The following is an 11,059-nucleotide window of genomic DNA, read 5'->3' as shown; positions in this document are numbered from 1 at the left end:
GACGGCGGCCAGCGGCCGTCAGCCTTTGCCGGGTGCCACGCCGTTAGGCACCCGGCAAAGAATTTTTTTAATTTTTTTTTAAATTTCTTTGCCGGGTGCCCCATGACCTGGCACCCGGCAAATTATTATTATTTTTTTGTTTTTTTGACCCCATTTTTTTTGTGGGGACTTGCTACAGTAAATATATCCCTGTTTCAAAATTTGGGACAATTATGAGTTCTTTAACAATATTTCCTTAATTTTTTCCGTTGCATTGAATTTTTCCGACTATTCCAAATTTGAACTGCAGGTACATGAAATAATGGAATTTCATCATTCAAAAAATAGTATTCATGATATTTAGGCTATGTTGAGGCCGTATGCAGGAAGTGGCATGAAATGTCGCGCATCATGTTGTCGTAACATGACGATGTACTCGCGGGGGAAGTTTATTTAAATTATATAAAATCCAAACGATGTCCAAAAATCACGAAACTTGTCGATGTGTCTTGTTATCACATGTGGAGGCCCTGGTTAAAAATTGAGAAAGTTTCGAGTAAGTTGCGACGTCGGCTGCCTAAAACCCAGACATCTCCACATGTGATCACCGACGACATTGATGGCACGACTGTCATGAGGATCGGACAGGGCAAGAAGCATGGGCGGTACTGGCTTGGCGATGGCACCCTCGAGTCCGGCTCTGTTCCCTCCCTCTCCCAGATCCGAGCAAGTACCCCGAGCGGAGGCCCGGCCATACGCCAACGGCCGTCCCCTTCACAGCAGCGGGTCGACGCACTCCAGGTTAGTCCAGTTTAACTCTTCGTACATTGATCTTTACATAACTTAGTTACCTTTACATTACTAAAACATTCGATTGAAATGTTGCAGGCCGATAACGAAAGGATGGCTCAGGAGCTGCGGGACCTGGCGGCGAGGACCGAGGTGGCCGAGCGGGAAAGACAAGCCGAGCGGGCCGAGCGGGAGAGACAGGCCAAGCAGCTGGCGGAGATTACGATGTTCCTGCAGAACTTTGGGCAAGTGAACGGTGTACCTGTGCCGATGTTCGCTCCAGCGCCGCCGCCAGTTGTAGCTAGTCCAGTGAGTATGAATCCATATTGCTTCGACTAGTGCTTTCATTAGATGACCCACTCTAACCGCCTGAATATCGTGTCCTTTATGCAGCCTCCGTCGACGGGTTCGAATGACCCATCTCAGGCGCAAGCAGGCGGTGCCGAGTTTTCTTCACCAGGCACTCAGTTTCCTCCCCACCTTTAGTTTGTATCTCTTTTTCACCGCTTGATGGACATGTGATGCACTGTGATCCACTATCGACTTGTTTCGATGGTAATTGGACCTATTATGTTTGTGATGTCGTGTATGTGAGGTATTGTATTCGCGATGTGATATATATGTGTGGTATTGAGTTTGTGATGAGATGGATGTGATATATATATGCTATATTGTCTTTGTGATGCTTCAGATGTGATATATATCTTTTATATGCTGTGTTTGTGATTATAGAATCAAAAAACAAAATAAAAAAAATTAATTTTTGAGGCTTTGCCGGGTGCCCTGGCCCTGGCACTCGGCAAAGCTGGGAATTCTTTCAGAGAATTCCCAGCTTTGCCGAGTGCCAGAGCCAGGGCACCCGGCAAAGTTTTTCAAAAAAAAAAAATTCTTTGCCGGGTGCCCTATGATCTGGCACCCGGCAAAGAAATTACGAAAAAAATAAAAAACTCTTTGCCGGGTGCCCCCGCGGTGCGACACCCGGCAAAGAAATTATTAAAAAAAATAAAAAATTGTTTGCCGGGTGCCTCCCGGCACGGCACCCGGCAAAGAAAATTTGAAAAAAAAATTAAAAAAATCTTTGCCGGGTGCCTCTGACATGGCACCCGGCAAAGCAAGGGATGACGGAGCCAGCGCCGTAACGACCACTTTTCTTTGCCGGGTGCCGGGTTTGCACTCGGCAAAGTCTTTGCCGAGTGCCCGATAAAAAGCACCCGGCAAAGAAATCTTTGCCGACTAATTTTTTGCCGGAGGCTCTTTGCCGAGTGCTGCACCGGGCAAAGGCTTTGCCGAGTGCAAAGTAGGCTTTGCCGGGTGCATTCGGCACCCGGCAAAGCGCCTTAATCCAGTAGTGCCAGCAGTAATAATCCACGATCGTTTCAGCCGAAACGAGTAGTACAGTAGAATTGACACCACAGGGATGAACGTGCTAACGTGCAGGTACCAGGCAACAATGCAGCCAACCACTAAGAGCGATGGGTACAGTTTCGGCGTGGTGCTGCTAGAGGTGGTCACAGGGAGGCTTCCTATCTTGCACAGCCCTCAGCCCACCAGCGTCATCCAGTGGACACGGCAGCACCTGGTGGCACGCGGCGACATCGAGGGCGTGGTGGACGCGTCCATGGGAGGCGACCATGATGTCAACAGCGTGTGGAAAGCCACGGAGATCGCGCTCCAGTGCACCGAGCAGGCGTCGGCGCAGCGCCCCACCATGACCGACGTGGTGGCGCAGCTCCTGGAGTGCCTCGACCTCGAGAAGGGGCGCACAGGCAGCGACGCCAACAAAAGCTTCTTCTCCAACCGAGACAGCGGCGACAAGACCTTGGGTTACAATGCGCACGTTGCTAACCAATCCACTGACGTTAGCCAGAGCAGTGCATTTGAAATGGTGCCAATGATGGCTACATGTCCTGCCACGAGGTAAAGACTAGTTGCCTGTTTCACCAAGGCACATGGAAATGTTCAGGCATTTTTTATGAAGAACTTTTCGTTCAATGTAGTGTGAAATAAGAAAATCCCTGCAACCACATATATACCAAGCTAGTACATATATAGCCATTAGCCCATTACATATGAAATTAAAAGGACCAAAAAGAAAAGAAACGAGGAGGACCAATTGATATATATGCACGAAGCCATACCGAATCATATGCCAAAGCATGCGGAAACATGTTCAGACAGTTGGAGTGTCTTCGATTTACAAATTTTCATTGTAAGACCATGTAATCGATGTATTTGTCTTGAATTTGCTTTTCACGGTGAGACACTTCCCCTTTTGTTCTTTAGTGATAAATATCCTGTTGCTCGCTGGATCTAGATCTCTTTGTTGGAATTAGCTGATCCAAATGTTTTTTTTGGCAAAATCCATGAAACCAGGGGAGGAGCTTTCAAATGGCAAGGTATGGTGCTCACCGTACCGTTCCTAGCAACTCCCTTTTTGCTATCACGAACGCTTCCATATATAAAGGGTCTGTTTGGTAGAGTTCTAGCTTTGAAAATAGTTCTAGAGCATCAGCTCCATCATTGAGCAACTGTACGGTGGAGTTGGAATTCCACTAATGTGTTTGGTAGAGCTCAAGCTCCAACATTTCTCACCCTGTCTCACTGCCACCCTAGGCCCGTGCGTCGGTCTCTTCATTCCCTTCCTCCAGTTTGGAGCATAGTAGGAGGGGCTAGGCCAGACGCGCCCGCGCCAATGACGGTGAGGCGGAGGCTAGGCGGCATCAAGGGACGTCAGGGCAGGGAGGGAGGGCAGCAGCCTCATGGTGGTGGAGCTGGGTCGCATAGCGGCATGTCATTCGCACGCCAGGGCTCTCGAGCACTCGTGGATCTGATAGGATGTGAGGCAGCAGGTCCTGGTGTAAGAAAAATGGCACCTAGCATGGGCCATGGATGATTTTGGTGGTTGATTGATACCATGATCAAATGGACTAATGTCGGCTGCTAGTATATAAGGTTTAGTTCATTTGGATGCAAGGATGGATTGGACCCAGGCGACGTGAAGATCAAGTGATCAACACCTCAAGGAAGACTATGGAGCAGTTCAGAAAATCATACAAAACATGCTAGAAGTCCAAGACATCAAGTAGAAGAAGCCCGAACACGAAGCCACGAAGAAACTCATTGAAGGGGGTTCACAGAGTGCACCGAGTAACTCTGGTGCTGCTGTGCAGGCATCGAAGAAAGAGGTGCAGTACATAAGATTCAGCGGCTCCAGAATCACTGGATAACTCTTGTGCATCGAAGACATCAACATCAGAGCTTAGGGCATCAGGCTGCAGAAGGGTTTTACAGCCACCGCAAAACTCTGGTGGTACCAGGGGCAAAGTACTAGAGGAAGCGTGCATCCTCGACAGTTTTGCAGAAGTTTCTATGCTCACCGGAAAGATCCAGTGGCATCAAGAGGGCTCACTGGATAAAGGGTGATCCAAAAGTTGGTAGAAGATCCAACGGCAGCTAACTCCTACCACACGGTACTTCTCGCTACCTCTATCAAGTGGTGCTCCAAACTGTGTTCTGTTGAGCGGTGGCTCCTATTGTCGGTGACGAACATGACTAGGAAAACCTTGTAAAGACCATAGTGTAATTTCTATTTTCGTGAATGATGTCTTTGTGAGGAATCCAATGTAACTGATTTATATGTATCGATGTAATAATAATCGATAATACTCTTGTCAGGGCATCCGTCCGAGCATCTCCGTTTGGACGCCCCATTCTAGGCCTGAGCAGCCATCGGGGCCCAACATCAATAAATTTGCGGCCTCTTCAAGTCTTCAACTGATTCCACTCCCTAACTCATCTGTCTGAGCGTGGTGCAGAACACTACCCACTCCCTAACCATCGCGGCTGCTTTCACAGTGTCGTCCGCCCGCAGCGGCCGCGTTCACCGCGCACTCCGCCCGTAGCGGCCGCATCCACGTGCCATCTGCCCGCCGTGTCCGCGATGCGCCTCTGCTCGCCCCACTCTACCTCGCCAGCTGCAGCCATCTCCTACCGTGCCCCATCCCGAGGTCATGCCTGTCTCAATCTTGTGCCGCGCCATGCGGGCGTCCCTCACCGCTCCCCCATCCACCTGAGGCGTGTGGGTGTCCCTCGCCTCGCCACGGCGTGCACCGTGCCACCACCACCCCAGCGCCACTAGGAGGAGGTCGCCGCTGGTTCCAAGTTCTCCACACATGTAAGCCGTGACCGCGAGGGCGTATGTTGTGTTTCAAGCGTTTCATACTTTTGTTCAAGTGTTTTATCTGGATGTTGCAAAAGTCTATATGGGATGTTGCATATGTTGCAATGGCAATATACGCATATTGCAAGCCTATGTTTCAATTGTTTTTCAGACGTTTGTTTCAAATGTTTCATTTGAATGTTTCAAAAGTAGATCTTGGTGAACGCTTGAAACACAACATACGCCCTCGCAGTCACGGCTTACATGTGTGGAGAACTTGGAACCAGCGGCGACCTCCTCCTAGTGGCACTGGGGTGGTGGTGGCACGGTGCACGCCGTGGCGAGGCGAGGGACACCCACACGCCTCAGGTGGATGGGGGAGCGGTGAGGGACGCCCGCATGGCGCGGCACAAGATTGAGACAGGCATGACCTCGGGATGGGGCACGGTAGGAGATGGCTGCAGCTGGCGAGGTAGAGTGGGGCGAGCAGAGGCGCATCGCGGACACGGCGGGCAGATGGCACGTGGATGCGGCCGCTACGGGCGGAGTGCGCGGTGAACGCGGCCGTTGCGGGCGGACGACACTGTGAAAGCAGCCGCGATGGTTAGGGAGTGGGTAGTGTTCTGCACCACGCTCAGACAGATGAGTTAGGGAGTGGAATCAGTTGAAGACTTGAAGAGGCCGCAAATTTATTGATGTTGGGCCCCGATGGCTGCTCAGGCCTAGAATGGGGCGTCCAAACGGAGATGCTTGGACGGATGCCCTGACAAGAGTATTATCGATTATTATTACATCGATACATATAAATCAGTTACATTGGATTCCTCACAAAGACATCATTCACGAAAATAGAAATTACACTATGGTCTTTACAAGGTTTTCCTAGTCATGTTCGTCACCGACAATAGGAGCCACCGCTCAACAGAACACAGTTTGGAGCACCACTTGATAGAGGTAGCGAGAAGTACCGTGTGGTAGGAGTTAGCTGCCGTTGGATCTTCTACCAACTTTTGGATCACCCTTTATCCAGTGAGCCCTCTTGATGCCACTGGATCTTTCCGGTGAGCATAGAAACTTCTGCAAAACTGTCGGGGATGCACGCTTCCTCTAGTACTTTGCCCCTGGTACCACCAGAGTTTTGCGGTGGCTGTAAAACCCTTCTGTAGCCTGATGCCCTAAGCTCTGATGTTGATGTCTTCGATGCACAAGAGTTATCCGGTGATTCTGGAGCCGCTGAATCTTATGTACTGCACCTCTTTCTTCGATGCCTGCACAGCAGCACCAGAGTTACTCGGTGCACTCTGTGAACCCCCTTCAATGAGTTTCTTCGTGGCTTCGTGTTCGGGCTTCTTCTACTTGATGTCTTGGACTTCTAGCATGTTTTGTATGATTTTCTGAACTGCTCCATAGTCTTCCTTGAGGTGTTGATCACTTGATCTTCACGTCGCTTGGGTCCAATCCATCCTTGCATCCAAATGAACTAAACCTTATATACTAGCAGCCGACATTAGTCCATTTGATCATGGTATCAATCAACCACCAAAATCATCCATGGCCCATGCTAGGTGCCATTTTTCTTACACCAGGACCTGCTGCCTCACATCCTATCAGATCCACGAGTGCTCGAGAGCCCTGGCGTGCGAATGACATGCCGCTATGCGACCCAGCTCCACCACCATAAGGCTGCTGCCCTCCCTCCCTGCCCTGACGTCCCTTGATGCCGCCTAGCCTCCGCCTCACCGTCATTGGCGCGGGCGCGTCTGGCCTAGCCCCTCCTACTATGCTCCAAACTGGAGGAAGGGAATGAAGAGACTGACGCACGGGCCTAGGGTGGCAGTGAGACAGGGTGAGAAATGTTGGAGCTTGAGCTCTACCAAACACATTAGTGGAATTCCAACTCCACCGTACAGTTGCTCAATGATGGAGCTGATGCTCTAGAACTATTTTCAAAGCTAGAACTCTACCAAACAGACCCTTTATATATGGAAGCGTTCGTGATAGCAAAAAGGGAGTTGCTAGGAACGGTACGGTGAGCACCATACCTTGCCATTTGAAAGCTCCTCCCCTGGTTTCATGGATTTTGCCAAAAAAAACATTTGGATCAGCTAATTCCAACAAAGAGATCTAGATCCAGCGAGCAACAGGATATTTATCACTAAAGAACAAAAGGGGAAGTGTCTCACCGTGAAAAGCAAATTCAAGACAAATACATCGATTACATGGTCTTACAATGAAAATTTGTAAATCGAAGACACTCCAACTGTCTGAACATGTTTCCGCATGCTTTGGCATATGATTCGGTATGGCTTCGTGCATATATATCAATTGGTCCTCCTCGTTTCTTTTCTTTTTGGTCCTTTTAATTTCATATGTAATGGGCTAATGGCTATATATGTACTAGCTTGGTATATATGTGGTTGCAGGGATTTTCTTATTTCACACTACATTGAACGAAAAGTTCTTCATAAAAAATGCCTGAACATTTCCATGTGCCTTGGTGAAACAGGCAACTAGTCTTTACCTCGTGGCAGGACATGTAGCCATCATTGGCACCATTTCAAATGCACTGCTCTGGCTAACGTCAGTGGATTGGTTAGCAACGTGCGCATTGTAACCCAAGGTCTTGTCGCCGCTGTCTCGGTTGGAGAAGAAGCTTTTGTTGGCGTCGCTGCCTGTGCGCCCCTTCTCGAGGTCGAGGCACTCCAGGAGCTGCGCCACCACGTCGGTCATGGTGGGGCGCTGCGCCGACGCCTGCTCGGTGCACTGGAGCGCGATCTCCGTGGCTTTCCACACGCTGTTGACATCATGGTCGCCTCCCATGGACGCGTCCACCACGCCCTCGATGTCGCCGCGTGCCACCAGGTGCTGCCGTGTCCACTGGATGACGCTGGTGGGCTGAGGGCTGTGCAAGATAGGAAGCCTCCCTGTGACCACCTCTAGCAGCACCACGCCGAAACTGTACCCATCGCTCTTAGTGGTTGGCTGCATTGTTGCCTGGTACCTGCACGTTAGCACGTTCATCCCTGTGGTGTCAATTCTACTATACTACTCGTTTCGGCTGAAACGATCGTGGATTATTACTGCTGGCACTACTGGATTAAGGCGCTTTGCCGGGTGCCGAATGCACCCGGCAAAGCCTACTTTGCACTCGGCAAAGCCTTTGCCCGGTGCAGCACTCGGCAAAGAGCCTCCGGCAAAAAATTAGTCGGCAAAGATTTCTTTGCCGGGTGCTTTTTATCGGGCACTCGGCAAAGACTTTGCCGAGTGCAAACCCGGCACCCGGCAAAGAAAAGTGGTCGTTACGGCGCCGGCTCCGTCATCCCTTGCTTTGCCGGGTGCCATGTCAGAGGCACCCAGCAAAGATTTTTTTAATTTTTTTTTCAAATTTTCTTTGCCGGGTGCCGTGCCGGGAGGCACCTGGCAAACATTTTTTTATTTTTTTTTAATAATTTCTTTGCCGGGTGTCGCACCGCGGGGGCACCCGGCAAAGAGTTTTTTATTTTTTTCGTAATTTCTTTGCCGGGTGCCAGATCATAGGGCACCCGGCAAAGAATTTTTTTTTTTTGAAAAAACTTTGCCGGGTGCCCTGGCCCTGGCACTCGGCAAAGCTGGGAATTCCTTTCAGAGAATTCCCAGCTTTGCCGAGTGCCAGGGCCAGGGCACCCGGCAAAGCCTCAAAAATTAATTTTTTTATTTTGTTTTTTGATTCTATAATCACAAACACAGCATATAAAAGATATATATCACATCTGAAGCATCACAAAGACAATATAGCATATATATATCACATCCATCTCATCACAAACTCAATACCACACATATATATCACATCGCGAATACAATACCTCACATACACGACATCACAAACATAATAGGTCCAATTACCATCGAAACAAGTCGATAGTGGATCACAGTGCATCACATGTCCATCAAGCGGTGAAAAAGAGATACAAACTAAAGGTGGGGAGGAAACTGAGTGCCTGGTGAAGGAAACTCGGCACCGCCTGCTTGCGCCTGAGATGGGTCATTCGAACCCGCCGACGGAGGCTGCATAAAGGACAAGATATTCAGGCGGTTAGAGTGGGTCATCTAATGAAAGCACTAGTCGAAGCAATATGGATTCATACTCACTGGACTAGCTACAACTGGCGGCGGCGCTGGAGCGAACATCGGCACAGGTACACCGTTCACTTGCCCAAAGTTCTGCAGGAACATCGTAATCTCCGCCAGCTGCTTGGCCTGTCTCTCCCGCTCGGCCCGCTCGGCTTGTCTTTCCCGCTCGGCCACCTCGGTCCTCGCCGCCAGGTCCCGCAGCTCCTGAGCCATCCTTTCGTTATCGGCCTGCAACATTTCAATCGAATGTTTTAGTAATGTAAAGGTAACTAAGTTATGTAAAGATCAATGTACGAAGAGTTAAACTGGACTAACCTGGAGTGCGTCGACCCGCTGCTGTGAAGGGGACGGCCGTTGGCGTATGGCCGGGCCTCCGCTCGGGGTACTTGCTCGGATCTGGGAGAGGGAGGGAACAGAGCCGGACTCGAGGGTGCCATCGCCAAGCCAGTACCGCCCATGCTTCTTGCCCTGTCCGATCCTCATGACAGTCGTGCCATCAATGTCGTCGGTGATCACATGTGGAGATGTCTGGGTTTTAGGCAGCCGACGTCGCAACTTACTTGAAACTTTCTCAATTTTTAACCAGGGCCTCCACATGTGATAACAAGACACATCGACAAGTTTCGTGATTTTCGGACATCGTTTGGATTTTATATAATTTAAATAAACTTCCCCCGCGAGTACATCGTCATGTTACGACAACATGATGCGCGACATTTCATGCCACTTCCTGCATACGGCCTCAACATAGCCTAAATATCATGAATACTATTTTTTGAATGATGAAATTCCATTATTTCATGTACCTGCAGTTCAAATTTGGAATAGTCGGAAAAATTCAATGCAACGGAAAAAATTAAGGAAATATTGTTAAAGAACTCATAATTGTCCCAAATTTTGAAACAGGGATATATTTACTGTAGCAAGTCCCCACAAAAAAAATGGGGTCAAAAAAACAAAAAAATAATAATAATTTGCCGGGTGCCACCCGGGGCACCCGGCAAAGAATCCTTTGCCGGGTGCCAGGTCATGGGGCACCCGGCAAAGAAATTTAAAAAAAAATTAAAAAAATTCTTTGCCGGGTGCCTAACGGCGTGGCACCCGGCAAAGAAATTTTAAAAAAAATTAAAAAAATTCTTTGCCGGGTGCCCTGGGTGGCACCCGGCAAATTATTATTATTTTTTTGTTTTTTTTTACCCCATTTTTTTTGTGGGGACTTGCTACAGTAAATATATCCCTGTTTCAAAATTTGGGACAATTATGAGTTCTTTAACAATATTTCCTTAATTTTTTCCGTTGCATTGAATTTTTCCGACTATTCCAAATTTGAACTGCAGGTACATGAAATAATAGAATTTCATCATTCAAAAAATAGTATTCATGATATTTAGGCTATGTTGAGGCCGTATGCAGGAAGTGGCATGAAATGTCGCGCATCATGTTGTCGTAACATGACGATGTACTCGCGGGGGAAGTTTATTTAAATTATATAAAATCCAAACGATGTCCGAAAATCACGAAACTTGTCGATGTGTCTTGTTATCACATGTGGAGGCCCTGGTTAAAAATTGAGAAAGTTTCGAGTAAGTTGCGACGTCGGCTGCCTAAAACCCAGACATCTCCACATGTGATCACCGACGACATTGATGGCACGACTGTCATGAGGATCGGACAGGGCAAGAAGCATGGGCGGTACTGGCTTGGCGATGGCACCCTCGAGTCCGTCTCTGTTCCCTCCCTCTCCCAGATCCGAGCAAGTACCCCGAGCGGAGGCCCGGCCATACGCCAACGGCCGTCCCCTTCACAGCAGCGGGTCGACGCACTCCAGGTTAGTCCAGTTTAACTCTTCGTACATTGATCTTTACATAACTTAGTTACCTTTACATTACTAAAACATTCGATTGAAATGTTGCAGGCCGATAACGAAAGGATGGCTCAGGAGCTGCGGGACCTGGCGGCGAGGACCGAGGTGGCCGAGCGGGAAAGACAAGCCGAGCGGGCCGAGCGGGAGAGACAGGC

General features: G+C 49.1%; 2 protein-coding genes across 2 annotated transcripts; one reads left to right on the top strand and one right to left on the bottom strand.

Moving 5' to 3' along the window:
• Positions 1 to 2,218: 2,218 nt before the first annotated feature.
• LOC136511052 (receptor-like protein kinase At3g21340) lies at positions 2,219 to 2,689 on the top strand. The gene has a single exon (XM_066505284.1). The coding sequence runs from the start codon at positions 2,219 to 2,221 to the stop codon at positions 2,687 to 2,689; it is 471 nt and encodes a 156-aa protein (XP_066361381.1).
• Positions 2,690 to 7,444: 4,755 nt separating this feature from the next.
• Positions 7,445 to 7,915, bottom strand: LOC136511051 (receptor-like protein kinase At3g21340). Its single transcript, XM_066505283.1, has one exon. It carries the CDS (start codon positions 7,913 to 7,915, stop codon positions 7,445 to 7,447), a length of 471 nt encoding a protein of 156 aa, XP_066361380.1.
• Positions 7,916 to 11,059: the final 3,144 nt, after the last annotated feature.

This window comes from Miscanthus floridulus, chromosome 16 (genome assembly GCF_019320115.1).
Source record: "Miscanthus floridulus cultivar M001 chromosome 16, ASM1932011v1, whole genome shotgun sequence".
NCBI classification, from domain to species: domain Eukaryota; kingdom Viridiplantae; phylum Streptophyta; class Magnoliopsida; order Poales; family Poaceae; genus Miscanthus; species Miscanthus floridulus.
This window is presented reverse-complemented; position numbering and strand designations above follow the sequence as displayed.